This window comes from Coccinella septempunctata, chromosome 8 (genome assembly GCF_907165205.1).
Source record: "Coccinella septempunctata chromosome 8, icCocSept1.1, whole genome shotgun sequence".
Taxonomy (NCBI): Eukaryota; Metazoa; Arthropoda; class Insecta; order Coleoptera; family Coccinellidae; genus Coccinella; species Coccinella septempunctata.
Window position 1 is genome coordinate 28,421,649 of NC_058196.1, and position 22,529 is coordinate 28,444,177.

Here is a 22,529-nt window from a genome sequence, read left to right on the forward strand (position 1 = left end):
AATTTGAGAGCTTTTAAGCTTTTTTTCAGTTGAGGAAAGAGATATAGTCGGATGGAGTCAAATTTGGCGAATAAGGGGGGTGTTCTAGTAATTCAAACCCTAAATCACGAATTTTTTGCATGGCAACATGAGATTTGTGTGCAGGGGCGTTGTACTGCAAAAACAAAACACCTTTGGATAGCTTTTCGCGTCTTTTCTCTTTAATTTTTTCCCGTAGAGTGGTCAGTAATGTCGAAAAGTAATCTCCGGTTAGTGTTCTACCCTTATCCAACAAATCAATCATGATTACTCCATGGCAATCCCAAAAAACTGAAACAAGAACTTTTCCAGCACATTTTTGGACATGAAACTTCTTAGGTCTTGGAGAACCAGAGTGTCGCCATTCCATCGATTGTTGCTTTGTTTCTGGAACGTATAGAAATGTACCCAAGTCCCATACATTGGTAGTTAACAATTCGGTTCAAGAAGTCTACATCGTTTTCAAATCGAGCACAGATCGAACGCGATGCTCTTCTACCCTTGCACGCTTTTGGCCAACATTCAAACATTTGGGGATCCATTTTGCAGCAGTTTTCTCATGTCCAAATTGACGTGAACTATATGATGAACGCGTTCTTATGAAATATTCAGTGCTTCAGATATCCGTTTTAGCCCAATTCGATGGTCTGATAAAATCATGTCATGAACTGCATCGATAGGGGACTGACACAGAAACTGGTCTTCCCGATCGGACATCATCTTCAATGGAAAATTAACCTCTTTTGAAGCATTCAGTCCAATTTTTCACGGTCGCATACGAAGGACATTGGTCACCAAGGGTATTAAGCATATCTTCGTAAATCTGCTTACCTCTTAACCCTTTTAAATACAGGTACTTGATGATGGCTCGGTACTCCAATTTTTCGATTTTCACAATTTCGGTGGACATCTTCTTTCTTTCAATTTATTGCGTAACTCTTTACTTTTTTCACCTCAAACTTCACACTGTCAGAATCTGGCAGCAGATGGACTCCTTTCGCCTGGTTTTTAGGCCTATGAATATTGTCCTCCTCTATTCTGTCAAAACGATAGGTACATTCCATATTTTGCGTAGGTTATCCAGAGTACGATGCAATTGAAAAAGACATTTCTCTTGAAGAGGAAAAGATCGTAGTTGCCAGATTGGTACTTGCGCAACAGATTGATTATTTCTCGATCACAGAACACATGGATTTCCAGAATTTCGAACAAATAAAACCGATATTAACTCAAGGATTCACAAAATGTTTTGGATTTTTCATTGTATTGGTATTGGTTGTTGCCTATGGGATCATTCAGTTCGCAATTAAAGCTTCTGAAGGTGAGTGGATGAAAACCAAGTTTCATTCCGAAAGCTATATGATAGTTTAATGAAAGTAAATATTTTCCTGTGAAAAAATTCAATATGTACCTATTAACAGGTTCGATGTTCTCCACAAGGATGACAAACTTACAAAACTTTACAATGACTTTCACAACCCTCTATTTCAGATGAAACATTGAAGCATCTAGAGGTATTTGCAATGTTCAGCCTGACACAATGCTATCATCCACCAGCACAGGTAGCGATGTATTTTTGGAAATCGAAAAATATGGCAAAATTAGTAAATCAGTATATAAATACATTCAGACCAATATCAGAAAACTCAAGGGAATTTTACAGATCCTTAGCACTAAAAAGGAACATATTCAAATACTTTGTACGCATCGGCACGCTATGGCTTCTGTTCGTTAACTTACTATTTGGTAATACCTGTTCCAATAAAGATTTAAGATTTGTTTGTGGAGCACTTCTACCAATATGGTATCCCATCGAAACTAACTACTTTCCAGGTAGGCCAAAGTTAATATTTGTGGAAAGCCACGAATCTAAAAATATTTTGAACAATATCATAAAGATGGTTAAATTGGAACATCAGAATATTATTCCAATTAAATTGAAATTTACGTTCCTGCAGATGGTTTTTGGACAAATATTACCTATCTTTTGGTGAAACACTAGAAATTTGCTCTAATCATTTGGCTGTAATGACACAAAACAATTTCACGATATTCATATCGAACATTCAATATTTGTATCATCAAGTGGGAAGTTGGGTTATGAATTATTTCTAATGCTTATTACTTCTTTCAGTAAGGGAGATCATTGAAGTGTTTTTTGTATTCCTAGCATGGGGTATATGCATGATGATTGTTTATCAGTCAATAGATGCATACATCCTAGCCGAACTTTTCGAATTTAAATGTCAAAATTTGATCAGAGTTATGCAGAAAACTTCGTTGGACAGAGTGCAGAACTTGGAAACTGTGCGGCGAAATTTTCGCAATATTGTGGACTATCATCAAGATCTGAAAGTGTAAGTCACCTCTGAACTTTTTTATCTTCATGTTTACTGCATTGAAGGCTTTTATCTATGGATTTGTTTTATGAAAATCGAAGATATTGATTAGTGTTACCAACATTTGTCAATCTGGCAGCTCCAATATTTTTTTATAGGTGTGTTGATTTGATACGGGATATACTAGGTGGTATATCAGCTCCAGCACTGACAGTTTTCATTCCAACCGCTGCAGCACTTTCAACCGCTTTTGTGAAGGTAGGACAAACATAAAGAGAAACATTTCAAATAAAAATAGTTCACTTAGAAGACTATATATATTTCTAAATGGTTGTCTCAGAGATTATTATCATACTATCCTGATTCTCCCTAGGTACTGAGGTACCCCTCAGAAGCTCTGTGAGCTTGTACGAGTTCGAGGAACCAGTTGTGTTCTGTGTAGGGTTTGTTACTGTGTCCTTACACCAGCACTGTTAATTTTAACCCAACAGTGAATGATGGCCCGTATACTCATATGAACTGGACAATTTATTTCCACTTTTTCTGACAATTTGGTAAGGTGGAAAGGATTCTCCTAACATTTCCTAATTTTTCAGGCTTTCAATCTAGCATATTTCTCGGAGTTTCTTACGATAGTGATATTTCTTTACTTGTGTATCGATTCGATCCAGAGAATAACAGACATGGTAAATATAATCATCAATTCTGGTATAATGTGCAAATCCAGCCAATGATGTTATCAAAACAGCCCCCTTTCATGACAAATACACTGCGCAAAAAAATTAACGCACATTATAGAAATCTCAAATTTATTCTACAACTGAGGGTGTTCTCAATGATAATTATTTTTATCAGAATTATGCATGCATATGTTATCCACTTTCAACGGTTTTCTTCAATACAGATGTTTTTTCCCAGCAGGAATAAAAAAAGATGATATTATCACATTTTGAATGTATTGGCTCCATTCTAAAATCAGTTGTTCTCGATCAATTCTAGTGATCAATAGTTTTTCTTTGGTTTGATTTTGTACACTCGATCGCTATGCAACGCGAAACACGCAATTTGACCCAAGAGGAATGTGCCCAAGCGGTAGTTTTGCGAGAAGAAGGGTGGACATACACAAGAATTGCAGAAAGGTTTGGAGTTTCCCATACAAGTGTGTCCAGAATGTTGCAGCGATTCGAGGAGACAGGTATGAATGTCCGAAGACCTGGACAAGGTAGACCACGGTTAACAACTGCCATTCAAGAACGTTACTTGTGAGTTTCTTCGTTGAGACAACGGTTTGCAACCGCTCGCCTCCTTCAAATTCAGCTTGAGCAAACTCATGAAGTGCAAATTAGCACTCAGACAATAAGAAATCGCCTCAGAGAATATGATTTAAGGCCTCGTGTCGCGGCAAGAGCCCCAGCTCTTACCCCAGCCCATCGAAGGGCGTGTTTGGATTTTGCGAGAGAGCATATCCGTTGGGAAGAGACAGATTGGGAAAGAGTTCTCTTCACAGATGAGTTTAGATTCTGCCTCTACCATTGTGATCGACGTTCCCTTGTATACAGACGTCCACATGAAAGATATGCTCAGTGCAATTTCCTGAATACTACTGGTTTCGGTGGAAGATCGATTATGGTATGGGGTGGAATATCTTTGACTGCTCGCACAGACCTAGTGGTCGTTGATAATGGAGCTATGAATGCTGATAAGTATATAAGGAACATTCTTGAAGAACATGTAGTGCCATTTGCCATACATTGGTGAAAATTTCATTTTTATGGACGATAATGCCAGACCCCATCGTGCGCGCATCGTTCAGGAGTACCTTGAAGAGGTTGAAGTCTCTCGAATGGAATGGCCAGCAAGAAGTCCAGATCTCAATCCGATTGAGCAGGTTTGGGACAACTTCAATAGAAGGCTGAGAAGTTCAGAAAATCATCCAGCTACTCTTAATGACTTAGGAATCCAACTCGGAGAAATCTGGGAAGGATTAGATCAGAACATTGGAAGATCACTCATTTTGAGTATGAACCGTCGTTGCCGAGCTGTAATTAACGCAAGGGGTGGAAATACCAAGTATTAAATCACTTATCAGCATTTCAGTATTTTGAAAATTTGTTCATTTCTCTTCTTTCACATAAGATTCGGTGAAATCCTGAATTTTTCTTCCATTTAATGTGTCTTGTTTCTATCAAAATCTTCCCGAGAGAACATAAAAAATAAGATATAAAGTCAATGTAGAGTTAACTTTCATTAAAATTGAGATTTTCAGAATGTGCGTTAATTTTTTTGCGCAGTGTATTTGAACGGACACTTTTTTTAAATTTTTTGTGCCTGTCGGCTAGTTCAGGCTGTTCAGAACTGCTCAGTGGTTGGGTTTGGAACTTTTTCACGGAAATATTCACACATAAGGAAAAACCATTTCTAAATATGATTACCTGTAGTTACAATATTCACCATTCGTCGAAACTGCAATTTGATAAGAAAATTATATTTCCTTTTCTAAATGTGTTTCAACTATTAATTAATGTATGAGCAGTATAAACTGTATGAAAATAAGTGAATCAGTTGCTACGTTAGGTCCTCAATTATTTATCCCTTCAAATAGTTATTGAGGTTTGCAGTAGCATCATTTTTTAGGGTGAAACTATTCAACAGGCTGCCTATGATATGGACTGGTATGAAATGGATAGAGAAATGAATAAGGAGTACATAATATTCTTGATGAAACTACAACTTCCGCTTGAGTTGCGGTCAATTCTTTTCGTTGTGAAGAAGCCCATGTATCTTTCGGTAAATTTTAGACTTGAGAGTATCGTAGTGAAATGAATGCGTGCCATACCTATCTATCAAGACTTCGAGAGTCAAGCTCCCTCGGGGTAGAAGAATTAAAACGTATGAATAACATGAAGAAGTTCCTCGATCTCAGAGAAATCTTTCTTTTTTTTATTTTTGAGCGACCCCATCTTATTATTATAGGAATTTTTCGAAGGTCATATTCAGCACACATCTCCCAGAAAAATCGTCGTAAATCCAAATGTGATACGTACTCTGAAGGAAAAACTATTCTAGTAATAAATCTCGAAATTTCATCGATCTTGAGGAAATTTTAATAAATCTAGAAGTTATACTATTAACTAATAGTATTTCCAGAATTATGATTGCATATCATGTTCTCTTTTTATTTTTCAGATGATGAGGAGCGCTTACTCATTCTTCATGTTGATGCTCCAGATGAATTGAAGAAACAAGGTTCCTATTTATAGTTACCTGGTTTTTAACCAATTTTAGTAGCTCAAAGAGCAGGGTGGGCACTAATCATCATCCAAACAAATTGCGGATCGTAGAATAATTTGCAGTATTGAAAAAAAAAAATGGTTTTGGTAGCTCGTAACTTCTTCAGATATACCCTCCCCCCTGATGAGAATTCACCAACTTAACCAATTATTGCATTGGTGGATATTCACCACCATTAGAGTAAGTGTATTGCAGTAAAGTTGGTTTGACACTTCCTAGTTTCTTTTCACCTACAAAATTACAAAATTCAACTTCATTCAAAAAAGGAACACTTATGATTCAACATATAAAATGACAATTCCTTGGAAACTCTGAGGAAATAGGAGAAAAAAATAAGTCCAAAAAGGTACGAAGGCATAGAGGGGACATATAATATTTTTAAAATATTTTTCGCTGAACTACGGGGTGCCAGTTTAGTGGCAATTCATAAGATGTAAAAACATAGTTATTTGAGAAAGCAGAACACAAATGTGTATTTCAATTTCGGATATTTTTTATACATATGAAAATTACTCTCAGCAAATGCGCACTCTGTAAGGCCTGTTGTTCGAAGAAACAATCCAGTCGATAGCTTGGATAGAAACAAAGTTATGGACCATGAACACTTTCACCCCTGCTTCATAGCCACACTATAAATTGAAGCTTTCGGTTGATTTTAACACACCGCTAGTAATTTCTAGTGAATTGAACAACCAACAACATCGTGAGAAACCCTGGCCTTACCCAATGCAACATGACCTAACCCAACCGTCTATTGTAAGAAATTTCCTTTCAGCGCTGATCGAATTCACATTAAAACGAAATGAAAAAGCTATTTGTCAAGGTGAAGACCAAGAAAGAAAAATGGAGTAATCGTTTTTTCGTTCATTGATTACGATAAAACTTCGATTAATGATTTAAAATTTTTAAGTGTTATTTATTGTTTAATCCTGCTTCTGAGGAGATCCTCTCATAAGGATAAGGAATGAAGTTGAAAATTCCGGAATGTGTCGAAAACTTTCTATTGAAGGGTGAGTTTCTTAGAGTAGCTAACTCTCACCATTCTTTTAACTAAGAGGATATATTGTAAACTTCTTAGCCTACTATAAAACCAAACAAAATTTCAATGTCAAAATATTTTATTACTCAACATATTATCCTGTTAATTGGATACATTCATTACAGCGAACCTGCAACGTCTTTAGACCTTTCAAAAAAAAATGTTTCTTCTTGCTCTGCAAACCAGACCTCCAGAGCTGTTATTACCTCCTCGTTGGAAGAAAATTAACTACCTTTTGAACTCTTTTTCAGTTGAGGAAAGAGATGATAGTCGGATGGAGCAAAATCTGGTGAATAAGGGGGATGTTTTAGTAATTCAAACCCTAAATCACGAATTTTTTGCATGGCAACATGAGATTTGTGTGCAGGGGCGTTGTCCTGCAAAAACAAAACACTTTTGGATAGCTTTCCGCGTCTTTCCTCTTTAATTTTTTTCCGTGGAGTGGTCAGTAATGTCGAATAGTAATCTCCGGTTATTGTTCTACCCTTATCCAAGAAATCAATCATGATTAATCCATGGCAATCCCAAAAAACTGAAGCAAAAACTTTTCTAGCAGATTTTTGGACACGAAACTTCTTAGGTCTTGGAGAACCAGAGTGTCGCCATTCCATCGATTGTTGCTTTGTTTCTGGATCGTAGAAATGTACCCAAGTCTCATCCATAGTAACAATTCGGTTTAAGAAGTCTACATCGTTTTCAAATCGAGCACAGATCGAACGCGATGCTTCTACCCTTGCACGCTTTTGGTCAACATTCAAACATTTGGGTATCCATTTTGCAGCAATTTTTCTCATGTCCAAATTGACTCGTTCTATATGATGGCATATTCAGTGCTTCAGACATCCGTTTTATTCTGATAAAATCATGTCATGAACTGCATCGATATTTTCGGGGACTGACACAGAAACTGGCCTTCTCGATCGGTCATCATCTTCAATGGAAAATTTACCTCTTTTGAAGCTTGCAGTCCAATTTTTCACGGTCGCATACGAAGGACATTGATCACCAAGGGTATTAAGCATATCTTCGTAAATCTGCTTATCTCTTAACCCTTTCAAATACAGGTTCTTGATGATAGCTCGATACTCCAATTTTTCGATTTTGACAATTTCGGTGGACATCCTCTTTCTTTTAATTTATTGCGTAACTCTGGTTTACTTTTTTCACCTCAAACTTCACTCTGACACTTCTAATGAATTTATTGTTCGTTGCTATGGTAACGCAATATTTCTTAATGCTTGGAACTGGTCTAGGCTAACTAGATATCAATAAATCACTGTTAAGTTCTCATGAGCCTGAGATGTGAATCGAAAATTTGAAATTTTCGCAACCGTGAAGTGCATAATCCAGATAATAATAGCTAACAGAATAGTTCCAAACCTTTCTCAGATTTTCCAGAATTCGATAAAAGTCTGAAAGATGTTTCTCATCAGGAGGAGCAGATAATTCTGGCTAGATTGGTATTAGCCGAACAAATCGATTTCTATTCAATCAACGAGTATATGGATTTCACACATTTCGAGAAAATCAAGCCGAAATTCATTCGCGGTTCTAATAAACTATTCATGATATTTCTGATAGTTGCGGTAGTTCTAGTGTATGGACTCGTTCAATTCATATATAAGGCTTCTGATGGTACGTATGGAATTATTTTAGAGTGCACTTAAAAACAAGTTCGAGGGATTCACAGGTATTTTTTATAATCAACTAGATTGGTGTTTAGTAATCAATGGATAAAAATGTTTCACCCGAATCTCATTTTCAGATGAAAAATTGAAGCCGTTTGTCATAGTTGCTCTGTTTAGCCTGACAGAAATTTACGACCCTCCAACACAGGTGTTGATGTACGATTGGCAATCCGAGAATATGGTTAAATTCATAAGCCAATATATGAATGCATGCAAGGGGATATCAGGCCACTCGAGGAAATTTTATAAATTACTAACAACCCGGAGAATTGCTTTCAAAAACATCGTACGCTTTCTCGCGTTAATTTGTATGATTGCCCACATTATAAAGGGTAGTTCTTGTTCAGATAAAGATCTCAGATTTGTTTGTGGACTCTACGTACCACTGTGGTTTCCCTTCGAAACGAACTACTTTCCAGGTAAGTTAAAATGGATACCTATAGTGAGGTCAAACGAAAACTTAACAACCTGATTTTCTGGCTCTTGCAATCCCGTTACTGCAACCCCCAAATGAGTCGGAGAGGATCATTCATTCATTCATTGCTGTATTCCGTTAACAGAAATGAATCTACAAAAGACCAAAAAATGAAAAAAAAAAAACGTGAACAGACTTTTTCAGGGTTAATTGCGACTGTGTGCCCTCCTGGGACTGTAGAGACCCAACCGTGACCTACAGATCCTACCATATTCCGGGCATGGATAGTCACCAATCAGATCTGGCCGCCGCTGTATTCTTCTCGAGTCTCCATTATAGCTGTGGACCAAAGACCTCCACTGTGATCTGTCTAACGCCAGTTGTTCCCAGTTATGATTAGTATTAACTGATTTAAGGAATTGATGTAGTGTATCCTTAAACCGCTTACACTGGCCTCCTGGTTTCCGAGCTCCCTCTGTGAATTCGCCATACAGAGCTATTTTGTGGAGTCTTGTGTCTTGCATCCTCAGAATGTGGCCGCTCCATCTGAGTCGGGCTCTCGTTACTTGAGTCTCAATTGTTGTACAACTCGCGCGTTGCAAGACTTCTGCTTCGAAACTTTGTGGAACCATCTGATGTGCATTTTCTGTCTTAGATGACGTTGTTGCGTTTGTTCAAGCTGTTTAATATGTCGCCTGTAGGGCGTCTAGCTTTCGCTTCCGTAAAGAAGCGTTGGGAGGACCACTGCTTTGTTAACAGCTGTCGTGGTCTTCAGATTGAGGTCGTGATTTTGAAACACTCTGCCCTTTAGCTTCCAGAATGCCCGTGATGCCGAATTGATACGTTTTTGTATTTCCGTGTCTAGGTTAGCCCAAGTATTTATGAAGTATTTGAACTGCTCGACCTCTTCTAGAGTTTTATTCTCCAGGCTGATATCTGTTTGAAGGCTTTCTGGCGGACCAACCAGGATTTTGGTTTTGTCGATATTGAGGATCACCTAGAAGTTGACCGGCAATACTAATACGTTTTTTTTTCAGTGAGAGAAATCTTCGAAATCGTCGAAATACTGTTTACGTATCGTGTAATGATGATAACAGTGTATCCAGCAATCGACTCATATATTCTGGCTGAACTTTTCGAATATAAATGTCGACGTCTGATCAAACTCATGCAGGAAACTTCCTTGAGTCGAGTGCAGGATGTGAAAATTGTGAAGCAGAAGTTTCACGATATTGTGAGAAATCATCAAGCAATTTATCAGTAAGTACTATAATTCATTTTAAATTTTTGTCATCGTTATCACATGCTACAATGTGAGAAATTGTTCAGAAATATCTGTAAAAAAATAACTTTCTAGTTGTATTGGGTTATTTGAGTTAACTTTTGTTCTATCGCACACACAAAAAAAATATACAAAAATCATTTTACTTAACTACTACAGTAGTCAAATGGATCTATGTACATTTTTTTCCAATATGTTGGTCAGTTTACGAAAGTTCAATTTCCTACTTGCATGAACCTAATTATCATTTGTGTGTTTTAAATTGAGCCTATGAATTACAATGGAACACCGATAGATATTTTTTGTCTGATAGGTGTTTCGTATTGATAAGGGATATATTAGGTGGTATAACAGCTCCAGGTGTCACAGTTTTCATCCCTCTCGCTGCAACTGTATGTGTTGGTTTTGTGAGGGTATGTGAAAAACTATTTATTATTGAACCATGTTTCGTTTTTTTTGTAGATATTATAAAAAAGTGGACTATACAGATAAAAAGACAATACAATAAAAAAAAAACAATGCTTGTATAAACTTTTCGTCCTGCTCAGAGGAACTTGTTAATGCAAGGTTCGTTTTTTTATATATTTATGCAGTCCAAAATTCAGCTTATTTTTATCCATTATCTTCACTCACAAAATTCGCTTTGGAACAAGAAGGAAAAACAAAATATGCTTATTTTCGTATTCAATTTGCACACTAATTGTTTGCTTCATTTTGTTTCTTATTTTATTCAATTTTCCTCACAAACGCTTCCTAACCGATCATCATATCAATATTTTTTCCACTTTGCAGGATTTCAATATTGGATATTTGCTGGAGTTTTTGATAGTTATTCCTATGTGCTATTTACTCTTTCAATCCAATCAGAGAATTACAGATTTGGTAAGTATGAACTGAAATTTTAATTTGATACACCATTCCACACCACTACACCTGTCAAAATTTGACACCCTTTTTATTACAAATAATTTTTTTCATTTGTTCGTTTTATTTTAGGGAGAAATTATTCAAGATGCAGCTTATGATATGGACTGGTATGAAATGGATAAAGAAATGAATAAAGAATATATTATATTTCTTATGAAACTGCAGAGACCTCTGGAGATCAAGACAATTTTGTTCGTCATGCATAAATCATTATTTCTTTTGGTAAATATATATTTGCTATTGATTTCAAGACAATTTTACATTCAAATATTGGAGAATTCAAAAGTCACCCCTCTTTACTTAAGGGGGAGCGCCCACCAAAGTAGCGTAGCACTGACGTGGCACATACATGACAAAGGCGATGCACAATTTTCAGATATCGCTTGTCAGTTGCTTGAAATATGTCGTTTTCAGTTCAAATCTGAAAATTATGCATTGTCTTTGTCATGTATGTGCCATATGTCAATGCTTTGGTGGGCGCCATAGAGCTCTCTTGTCTCTGGTGGGCGCTCTCACCTAGTGGAACGCATTTTTGATCCGTTGAGCAAGAATGTTTCCAATATTTATACATTTATTCTATTTTCAATTGAGATTTTTAATACTTATTTATCTTTCTTTTTTCAGATGCTGCGAAACGTGTACTCTTTCTTCACGGTGTTGATTCAAATGAATTGAGCCTTTATCTCTATTATTTTCTGAAACTTCTCTCTTTTTTGGTATAAGATATAGAGTAGTTCAATGAATTTTGTTCATGTGAATTCAATGTATAAAAAATATTCAAATACAGTGAAAATACTCAGTGTTTTTCTTTCATTTCATTACCTCCGGAAATGCGTATGACCCTTATTAACATACAGGTATTTCAACTGAGTTTTCTCCTTTTTTTTGAGATGTTATGATTATATTATTTCTAAGAATATCATCTTCATGGTGTTATTATTAAAACTATGACCTATCCTAATCTAACCTGACCTTCTTTTCTGTGCTCATCGCATTCACATGGGGTTGTATGCATAAAGAATTTTTTGCTTTTACTGTAATACTTTATATATCAGTTGCTTATAAAATGTTCCCTTCAATAAGCTGAAGTAAAAGCATTCACTAAGTACTTCTTAATGCATATATAGTCCAATAAATCGAATCGAAAAAAAAAGTTCGAAGAACAGAACATTCGTTGGTTGAAACCACGAATCGAAAAAGTGTTCCTTCTGGAATCAACTTTTTTAATATTGATACAACAAAAGCATCGACGCAACTCGCTAAAAATATCATCTACGAATACCAAATGCACTAATTGATCTATTACAACAAAGCATTACCTATAAGGAGAGTTATATTGATCAATATCTCTCCTTCCTCTGATGAGGAATGACGTTAAAAATACCAAAATGTGTCGAAAATTTTCTGCTGAAGGGTGAGTTTCACAGAGTAATTATTCTCAAAATTTTCATGAATACGTGTAGAAAACTTGCTGAATAATATATTACGATTATTTCTACTAGTTCGGATTTCATATTTTTTTCTTAATATGGTGTTTCAATCTGTTTGTAAAAGATATGGGGTGATATTTTCGTCACTTACATTTACTTACGTTGGTGAATCTCTCACGCATGTACAGAGTGAATGAATGATACCGAAGGAAAAAAAAATATTGTCGAATAAGACAGGTGAACTCTTCATTTCATCAAGGATAAAAAACAAAGAGAATTCAACAATACAACTGATAACGAAGTCCCAAAGTATATAGAATAAAATATAAATCGAAAAATATGAAATTTTCATCGAAAGATGAATGTAACTGTGATAATAATAACTGATAATAGAAACGATCCAAACATTTCACAGATTGTGCAGAATTCCAAGAAAGTCTGGAAGATGTCTCCCCCCAGGAGGAGCAGATAATACTGGCTAGATTGGTACTAGCACAGCAAATCGATTTTTTTTCACTCACTGAGTATATGGATTTTCGACACTTCGAGAAAATCGAGCAGAAATTGGTTCACGGATTCAAGAGAATATTCATATTGCTTTTGATAGTTGTGGTTATTATTGTGTATGGACTCGTTCAATTTATATGTAGGGCTTCTGGTGGTACGTATGGAATTATTTTAGAGTGCTCTCATTCAGAACAGTGGCTACACTTTCAAACAAATTTGGGGGATTAACAGAGGTTTCGCTTGAAGCCCCATCCTCTAACTAACACTACACTGTACTGATGAGGGACAGTGATCCCGAGACCGGTCTAGAGTTGTGTTTAGATGTTTTCAACTTCTCTGGGATCTCCTTTTTTGTATACACCCTGAACATTTCATGATATATATGCATATAACCATAACTCACACTCAATCTTGGTAAATTTCTCGGTTGCCTCATTTTCAGATGAAATTTTGAAGTCGTATGTGATAGTCGCCCTGTTCAGCCTGCTAGAATTTTACGTCCCACCAGCACAGGTATTGATGTACTATTGGCAAACCGAAAATATGGTAAAATTTATAAGCCAATACATGGATGCATGTAGAGGAATATCAGGGCATTCGAGGAAATTTTATAGGGTCTTAACAACCCGGAGAATTCTTTTCAAAAGCGTCGTACGCTTCATCGGGTTAACTATCATGACTGCTCATATTATGAAGGGTAGTTCTTGTTCCGATAAAGATCTAAGATTTGTTTGTGGCCTTTACGTACCATTGTGGTTTCCCTTTGAAACAAACTACTTTCCAGGTGAGTTGAAAATACATTTGAATGCTTGTAACAACCTAATTTCCAAAAGGCACCACCGACGAAAAATAAAAATTCTATTAATTCTATTAATTAATATAAAATTCTATGTAACTCTTTGTTGGTTTGTCATTGTGGAGATGCTGCAAATTAGTAAGTGTAAGTGATCCCACAGCTTCTATACTAATTGTAGAACGATACACAGAGGCACAGCTGCAATACTCAACTTTTTTATTGATGTTGCAGTTTCGGTTCGCCAGTCTTGAACTGTTGCTGAATTCTTCTATCTTATTTTATTTTTTCCGTATATAAAACTGCACCTTGGCCATATCTCGCCAAGTGACTGACAAACTTCAACCCTAATTATAAACTAGACATATCAAAGTTGAAAGGGAAGTGGTGTGTTTGCACAAGTCTTAGACCTCTTGTAGTTTGAAGGTGACACTTCATATTTTGAGACAAAGATGAGGGTTTTCTCTGCATTGAAATTGAACTGTTTTCCTTGAAGTTAATAATGAAATGGGTCGAGTTGAAATGCTTTTTTTCCAGTGAGAGAAATCGTTGAAATCATCGAAATATTGTTTACGTATCGCCTATTAATGATAACAGTGTACCAATCAATAGATTCATATATTCTGGCTGAACTTTTCGAATATAAATGTCGACGTCTGATCAAACTTATGCAGAAAACTTCCTTGAGTCGAGTGCAGAATGTAAAAATTGTAAAACAGAAGTTTCACTATATTGTGGACAATCATCAAGAGATTTATCAGTAAGTATTCTAATAAATTTAAAATTGTCTTCCCTTCACCGCTCACCTCAAAATTTCTGAGGTTTTTACGATATTACTCTTATTTACTATGAAAAAATTAAATTTCCTTTAACTATTATAATGCATGTAGATTTTCCTCACTATGTTGGTCAGTTTACGAGAGGACTGTCCACAGTATCCAGTGTATCCACCTTCATTAAGCAAGTTATTATTGGTCTCCTGTAAATTGAGCATTTTTGCTCCATAATATCGACAAATCTTGATGAAGATCTACGAATAATTGTATTCACAGGTGTTTCGTTTTGATCAGAAACATATTAGGTGGGATAATAGCTCCAGGTGTCACAATTTTCATTCCAGTGACTGCAAACGTATCAGTTGCTTTTATGAGGGTATGTAAAGAACCATCCATTTTTAAACCATATTTCCTATGTTTTAATCTTTGATTTGATTTGACACTTTCATCCTATATCCAAACAGAATTTTCTTTAATTTTAACAGAGAAGAATATCGAAATATGTTTTTTTTGAACAATACTTGTCTCAATGTCTTATTTTGCATCTTATTTCATTAAATTGGCTCTATAAAACTTTATATCAATATTTTTTCAATTTTTCAGGATTTCAATATTGGCCATTTAGAGGAGTTTTTAGTAACTATTACTGTAAGCTATTTTTGCATGGATTCCAGTCAGAGGATTAAGGATTTGGTGAGTACGAATGGAAATTGTTTGTTTGGGTTGAAGAGAAGAGCTACAGCTTCAAGATTTATGATATGGAATGAGGATCGAGCGATACTTCTTTTCAAATATCTTCCAAATTTTACAAACGACTTCTTTCATTTCTTGTTTTTTTCTAGGGGGAAATTATTCAAGGGACAGCTTATGATATGGATTGGTACGAAATGGATAAAGAAATGAATAAAGAATTTATTATATTTCTTATGAAGCTCCGAAGGCCTTTCGAGATGAAGGCAATATTGTTCGTCTTGGAGAAGCCATTCTTTCTTTCGGTAAATTTATATTCGCTATTACTTTCAAGACAATTTTTCAAATATTGAAGCGTTTTAAGGTCACTTCTTCATATTTCAATGGATCGAATTTGAGATTCGTGAAGCACGATTTTATTCCGTCGGTATTTCAATTGCGTTTTTCAACATTTGTTTTCTGTTTATTTTCAGATGTTGCGTAGCATGTACTCTTTCTTCACTGTGATGCTAAAGATGAATTGACCCTTCAACTCTATGATACTATGATCTGAGAGTATTCACTTTTTTGGAATTAGGTTGAGTTTTGTTCATGCAAATTCTAATATAGAATGAGTTTTCTAACATTTCTTTCCTGAACATTTTCAGTTATTATTATCTATATTATTTTTGAGTTGTTTATATCAATGATTTAATTATCGAATTAAATCATGACTTCACTAAGTAAATTATTGAATCCTATTGAGCATGAATCCGAGTATTTTTTCAATACTCAACGTTGGTACTCATTTGAGTTCATCCTCGATGGAAATGAAGTAGTTACGTTGTTCATCAAAATATCGACTACATCGAAGGTTGAAATAACAGTTCGTTTTTTCGGAACTAATGTTGAATTCTTAAACAGTTTCCCTCCTAAATCAACCCCCTTATAACTTTATTGAGGGAAAAAGAGCAAATCGTTTTGAAAAAGAATATTAGTCCCTAAGCCCTCACTCATTAAGGTTGAACAAAATGTCATTGTTCGTTTCTTAGGAGGAAATGTTAGTAAAAAGAAGGAATTGCATCGAAAAGCTACGATTAACAATTCAGTTCAGTAAAATTATCCAATATCGACATGCCCTCAGATACATATTTGATACTAATTTTTTCCTAGCTTCAACTAATCGAATGTCGAATAATTGAATAATTGATATTTTCTGATGCAACATACGCAGCATTCCGTGAATGAGAAACCCTTCCTATTCTTGATTATCATGTGACATCAGTAGAACATCCATCATAACAATAAAAATTTAATTATATAATTATAATCTCTACAATCTCTGCGCAGAAAGTTTTAAGGAAATTTTGGTGTTGGTGGGGACCTGGTTATAAGTTACCTTCTACCACCTTATTTCTTCACCTTTCTGTCGTGAAATAGTGGCAACTCTTCAAGTTGTATATGTTAATTTCGATAAGGTAATTTAGACACATGCTACATCTGGATATTTTACAAAAATTAAATCAAACTATGTGAAGTTAGGCGAAGTTCCTTCATTTAACATGTATCTAGCTTTCAACGCATTCAATTCTGACATAAAGTATTTAGAATCTAGAATATAATGCCTATTAGTGGTTAATTTTCGAATATTGTTGATTCAGAACGATTAATAATTAAGTAGTACTGAGATTTCAATAGGAGCAACACTGCTGAAATAAATGTATGAGAAAAACTCCAGTACTTAACGTAACGAGTCCCTGCTTGGGCGCCAGATGTAACCAAACATTATCCCTGTTCGTGTGCCTGCTAGGATCACAAGTTTCTTCATCCTTAAGCGCCAGCATATTTATCTTTGACAGTTCCAACTCATTCGAAGCAATCAGTTGTAATCTGAAGATCCGGATAGTGAAAACAACTGTGTGAGCATCGATCTTCGACATTCTCTATTCGTATATTACAGGTTATACAGAATTTGATATGGCTTTGAACAATAGGGTTCCTCTTGAGGAGGAACAGATCATCCTGGCTCGATTGATACTAGCACAACAGATAGATTTCTTCTCATTTACTGAGTACATGGATTTCCGGGACTTTAAGAAAATCAATCCGAAATTAATCAAAGGATTCACGAAAATGTTTCTATTCACTTTTATCCTTGTGATCTGTATCATTTATGGAATTGTTCAATTCATCATGAAAGCTTCTGAGGGTAAGTAAGGAGAAAATTATGAAACTATTGCTCTCCAAGCAAGAAGACCACTTAATACTATCAAAAGAATAAGTAGATTAAACCAATGCATGGTTAGTCCAAGTATAATTTCATATTATTGACCTTATGAAGGACATGGAATGCTATGAATTCTTTTTTCACAATAAAACATATACTGAGAACGAGAAGTATGAACTGTATTTAGGAACTCCGTGATTGACACAGCCAAAGGCTTACGATGATTGAAGGCTGAATCATTTTGTTATCCAAAACACGTGCCACAGCGCCACCTAGCATCTTCTCTGACGGAATAGGATTTCTGCACTTAATTGGAATTGAGTTGGATCACGTTGTCTCCTAGATGGTGCTGTGGCATTACTATAACTTACTAGCTTCTGTCAGAATTTAATTAGGGTCCTCAATTCTGAGAATAAACCAGAGCTCATTTTCAGATGAAAGCTTGAAACCACACGTGATAATCGCTATGTTTAGTGTGACAGAATTTTACGAGCCTCCCACACAAGTGTTCATGTACTTTTGGGAAACTGAAACTATGGTGAAACTGGTCACCCAGTACATGAACACATGCCGGGATTTATCGGACAATTTGAGTGAATTCTACAGATCTCTGACTCTCAAGAGAAAGTTATTCAGATACCTCATATGTCTGACTGTCTTGTTGGGTTTATCGTACCATATTGTGAAGGGAAGTTACTGTTCTGATAAAGATCGGAAATTTGTCTGTGGACTCTTCATACCTATGTGGTTTCCAGTGGAAACGAATTACTTTCCAGGTAGGTTAGAATTGTTATATATCACAATATTACTCATTACCGATTTTTTTTTGAGTGGTTTTTCAGCCGAGTACAAGTAGGTAACCTTCAAACTTCAAAATTTTATTTCCAAACATTTAGGTTTCGAAAGAGAGCTAAAAACGTCGTTCATTTTTCAAGATTTTCAAGACTTTTACGTGTTTTGATCTAGATTTAAATAGATTATCATTAGAAACAGGTTACAGTTACAGGAACTGCCATTGAAATTGAATGCCCCATTAAGATTTAAAACTTATTTTGAAGTAAATAATGGAGGATTGAATTTTTAATGGAGAATTATATTTTAACGGGTTTTTCTGCAACTGGGCGAAAGTTAAACATTACTCTCGAGCCTAGAGCTTTGAAGATTCAGCTGTTTGATCTTGCTGGGATCATATATCGAAAAAACAAAATTGTTTCTCTTCTTGTGGTCACAATTGATACAGTCATTCTAATCCAAACTCATCAAGCACCTTCGAAAAGTAGAGGTAACAATAGACTGGTGAGCAATAGAATTCCTTTTTTTTCAGTGAAGGAAATCATCGAAATCGTTTCAATTTTAGTATCATTTCGTTTGTCCGTTCTTGCAACTCATCATGCAATTGATACATATATTCTGGCTGAACTTTTTGAGTACAAGTGCCGAAATCTGATCAAGCTCATGCAGAAAACTTCCTTGAGTCGAGAGCAGAATGTAGAAATAGTCAAACAAAAGTTTCGCGATATTATCGACTATCATCAGGAACTAAACTTGTAAGTATTCTGAATAACAGATTTTTTTTCGCATCTAGACGAATGCAGATATGTTAGGCTTATAGTGAGGAGGGATTACAGTTCACTGCGACCTTATGGTCTATTGTGCCCCCTAACAGAGTTTTCAAATGTTAGGCTTAGGTTCAACTGAATTATAAAAATATCAGTCTAGCCAAGCCAAGTATCTTGATACAGAATAACATTATTACATCTTATGAGCGCTATCAATTATAGTCATAGCTGTGACCAAGCCCAGATCAGTAGTAGAGCTATAACTAATTAGATAAAATTTTGATAAGATCCTACAAATGAAATTACCCATTTTTTACAGATGCTTTGTTTTGATAAGGGATATATTAGGTGGACTATCAGCTCCAGGAATTACAATATTCATTCCAATTACTGCAACTGTTACTGCTGCTTTCATGTATGTAAGTGGAAATATCATTGCATTACCATATTCCAGAAATCAAGTGCAGACAAGTGGCCTAACCTAATGAGTATATTCGAAATGAACATTACCAATCATATTGTTTATACAGATGGCAGAAAACTTGATTCTATGTTTGGAGTTTTTGATAAGTTGTTTATACCAGAGTTGAGAAAGGTTTTATATCATACATACAGAGGTGTAAAAATTTATATACCAAATCAAATTAAATTGAATTTTGAAATTTGTTGATGTCATTGAGAATGACTTCATTCAACATTCCAGGATTTCAATATCGCTTATTTTGAGGAGTTTATAGTATTGCTGGGTGTATGTTACATGTGGATCAATTCAATGCAGAAAATAACAGATTTGGTGAGCTTGAATCACAATAGTATTGAGCATCACAGAATAAATACAACTTTAGGCTGAGCACCTCCGAACCAATTATTATCCTATGCACATTCTGTATGCAATTTAAAAGCTTCAAGTGTCGCACACTGATGTAAAAACTCCTGCATTCACTGTCAGAGGTTATTCACATTGATTACATGCTGGTGAAAGACTAGTCAATTTTTTTTAGGGTGAAACCATTCAAGAGGCGGCCTATGACATGAATTGGTATGAAATGGATCGAACAATGCGTAAGGAATACCTTATATTCCTCATGAATCTACAACGGCCGTTCGAGATGCAGTCAATGATTTTTGTTTTGAAGAAGCCAATGTTTCTTGCGGTAAAAATTTGTTGGTTATTAGAATTATAACGAAATGTTTAATCCTCAAAGCTGCTTCGGTTGATAGAGACAGTTATCGCTATCAATGACATAGGTACTTGAGGCAATTCGAATGAATTTAATAGTTTGAACTTGGTTTTAGTGCATGAAATTTATTTTTTGTGATATCAGTTATTGAAAAAGGAAAAAACTACCTTGAATATACCGTACTGCAAATTATTTTTCGTAAATGATGGGTTTATTTTCATTATTTTAAAATTCTTAATGTTATCTCTATTTTCTAGATGATCCGTAGCATTTATTCATGCGTCATGCTGTTGCTTCAGATGAACAATGGTTAATATATTGACCATTGTGAGTTTTTGTACCATGAAGACCAATCTAATCAATGGTACGTTCTTGTCCATGATTCTGCTATTGTGAGGATTATGATTACAATATATATTTCTTCAGCATAATTTTTTATTGCGATACAAATCCCTTAACGATTCATCCATAATACCTCAAACACAGAATATATATGCATTATTTACTTGATTTCGATACAAATGGTTTTCAAATATTCATATGTTCTTTCGATATCAACAAAAGGGATCTTGGATATTTCACAGACATGAATATTCAACAAATGTTTAATTTCTATATCTGACAAAAGGTATCAATAAATCGTCTTTCCAGTAGTTATACTGAATGAAGCCTGTTCAAAACGAGTGAATATTTGATACAATGGAGAAGTTTTTCATCAAATTCAGGTCACGTTGGTTTATAGAACACAATCGCTTATTTAAACAGGACAAACAGTGTCATGTCAAAAAAAGTCGTTCTTTTTATTGTTAAAACGATTAAAACGGCAGCAGCCTTCAATCCAATTCATGGTCATAGATATTAGTCTTCTTTTCTTCGCTAAAATGGTATCCAAATTACGCAAAGGCATTGAAAACATACTATTGAGAGGTGAGTTTTGTGGACCAACCAAGCCCATACATGTAAATGAGAAGTTAGGAATAAATTGAGTCCCTGCTTGGCTGCCAATTGTTGCGTACATTTTCTGGTCGCTACCTGTGAACAATCAATATCACTGTTCATTCGACAGATGAGACCACTCGTTATTTGCATACTCCCCCGAAGAGCAATCCTTAATAAATAATATACGCATTTTACAGGTTATGCAGAATTTGATACGACTCTGGAAGATGTTTCCCTTCAAGAGGAGCAGGTCATTCTTGCTAGATTGATACTTGCACAACAGATAGGTTTTTTCTCGATTACAGAGTACATAAATTTCCAAGATTATCGGAAGATTAAACCGAAAGTCAATCAAGGATTCAAAAAAATGTTTGTTTTCGTCCTAATTTTTGTGATCACTATTATTTATGGACTAGTTCAGTTCATATTGAAAGCGTCTCAGGGTGAGTTTGGGGAAGTACAGTATAATTTGTGATTATTGGGTCAAACGCCTTTATGAAAGATAATGAAAGAAAATAGACCTACCTCGAAACGAAATTTTTTCAATTGATATTTCCATCCATTACGCCCAAATTTTTTTTCAATCAGATACGTTCAAGGAACGCAGAAGCATCACCCACTGTAATTCTTTCTATATAGAATTTGCTTGATCAATTTTTTCCCCGTAAAATTTGCAAATTTCAATCTGCGATATCTCCTGTTATATTCGTCTGATCGAATTGGGATTTCCGGTTAAATGATCAGCGTTGCCTAGGCTTCCACCCTAGACCGAAAACTGGATTTCGAAAATCTCGACTTTTTGGGTCAAAAATGAGCAAGGGGTTAGACCCCCCTAAAATGACCTATTTGCTACTCTGTCTGAAAATTAGGATGTTCCATTACTATCCTAGGATATGGAGTGCATAGAATTTGTTTCGAAGATTCTAGAAAACCAAACAGTTGATGATTCAATAGAGAATTGCACTCCGGGGAGCTCTTCGAAGTCAACTCGAAAATGAAAAGTGGAAAAACAAAACTAATAATTTTCTCCTAAACAGGGCCAGATATTTGAAATTTTGTTATCAAAATATAGGTTTTCGAATACGCTGAATCTATTGCGGGTATTTTCGAAAGCCTATCTTCCTTCGTTCAGATTTTCATCTTGGAAATGGCATTTTTCAAAAATTTGCGAATTTCAATCTGCGATATCTCCTGTTATATTCGTCTGATCGAATTGGGATTTCCGGTTATATAATCAGCGTTGCCTAGGCTTCCACTCTAGCACAAAAACTCGATTTCGAAAATCTCGATTTTTTGGGTCAAAAATGAGCAAGGGGTTAGACCCCCCTAAAATGACCTATTTGCTACTCTGTCTGAAAATTAGGATGTTCCATTACTATCCTAGGATATGGAGTGCATAGAATTTGTTTCGAAGATTCTAGAAAACCAAACAGTTGATGATTCAATAGA

The 22,529-nt window shown here is 35.4% G+C and overlaps 3 protein-coding genes across 3 annotated transcripts; all 3 read left to right on the forward strand.

Annotated features, from left to right (window-relative positions):
* Window positions 1-9,877: 9,877 nt before the first annotated feature.
* Window positions 9,878-11,674, forward strand: LOC123318397 (odorant receptor 67a-like). Its single transcript, XM_044905008.1, has 5 exons — window positions 9,878-10,050; window positions 10,386-10,485; window positions 10,865-10,954; window positions 11,069-11,221; window positions 11,624-11,674. The coding sequence occupies exons 1-5, from the start codon at window positions 9,878-9,880 to the stop codon at window positions 11,672-11,674; spliced, it is 567 nt and encodes a 188-aa protein (XP_044760943.1).
* Window positions 11,675-12,714: 1,040 nt separating this feature from the next.
* On the forward strand, window positions 12,715-15,548 carry LOC123318398. Its single transcript, XM_044905009.1, has 6 exons — window positions 12,715-13,090; window positions 13,379-13,720; window positions 14,267-14,489; window positions 14,782-14,881; window positions 15,109-15,198; window positions 15,348-15,548. Exons 1-6 carry the CDS (start codon window positions 12,958-12,960, stop codon window positions 15,546-15,548), a joined length of 1,089 nt encoding a protein of 362 aa, XP_044760944.1. The 5' UTR covers window positions 12,715-12,957.
* Window positions 15,549-18,781: 3,233 nt separating this feature from the next.
* Window positions 18,782-20,567, forward strand: LOC123319473. The gene is made up of 4 exons (XM_044906472.1): window positions 18,782-18,948; window positions 19,280-19,379; window positions 19,962-20,114; window positions 20,399-20,567. Exons 1-4 carry the CDS (start codon window positions 18,857-18,859, stop codon window positions 20,453-20,455), a joined length of 402 nt encoding a protein of 133 aa, XP_044762407.1. The 5' UTR covers window positions 18,782-18,856; the 3' UTR covers window positions 20,456-20,567.
* Window positions 20,568-22,529: the final 1,962 nt, after the last annotated feature.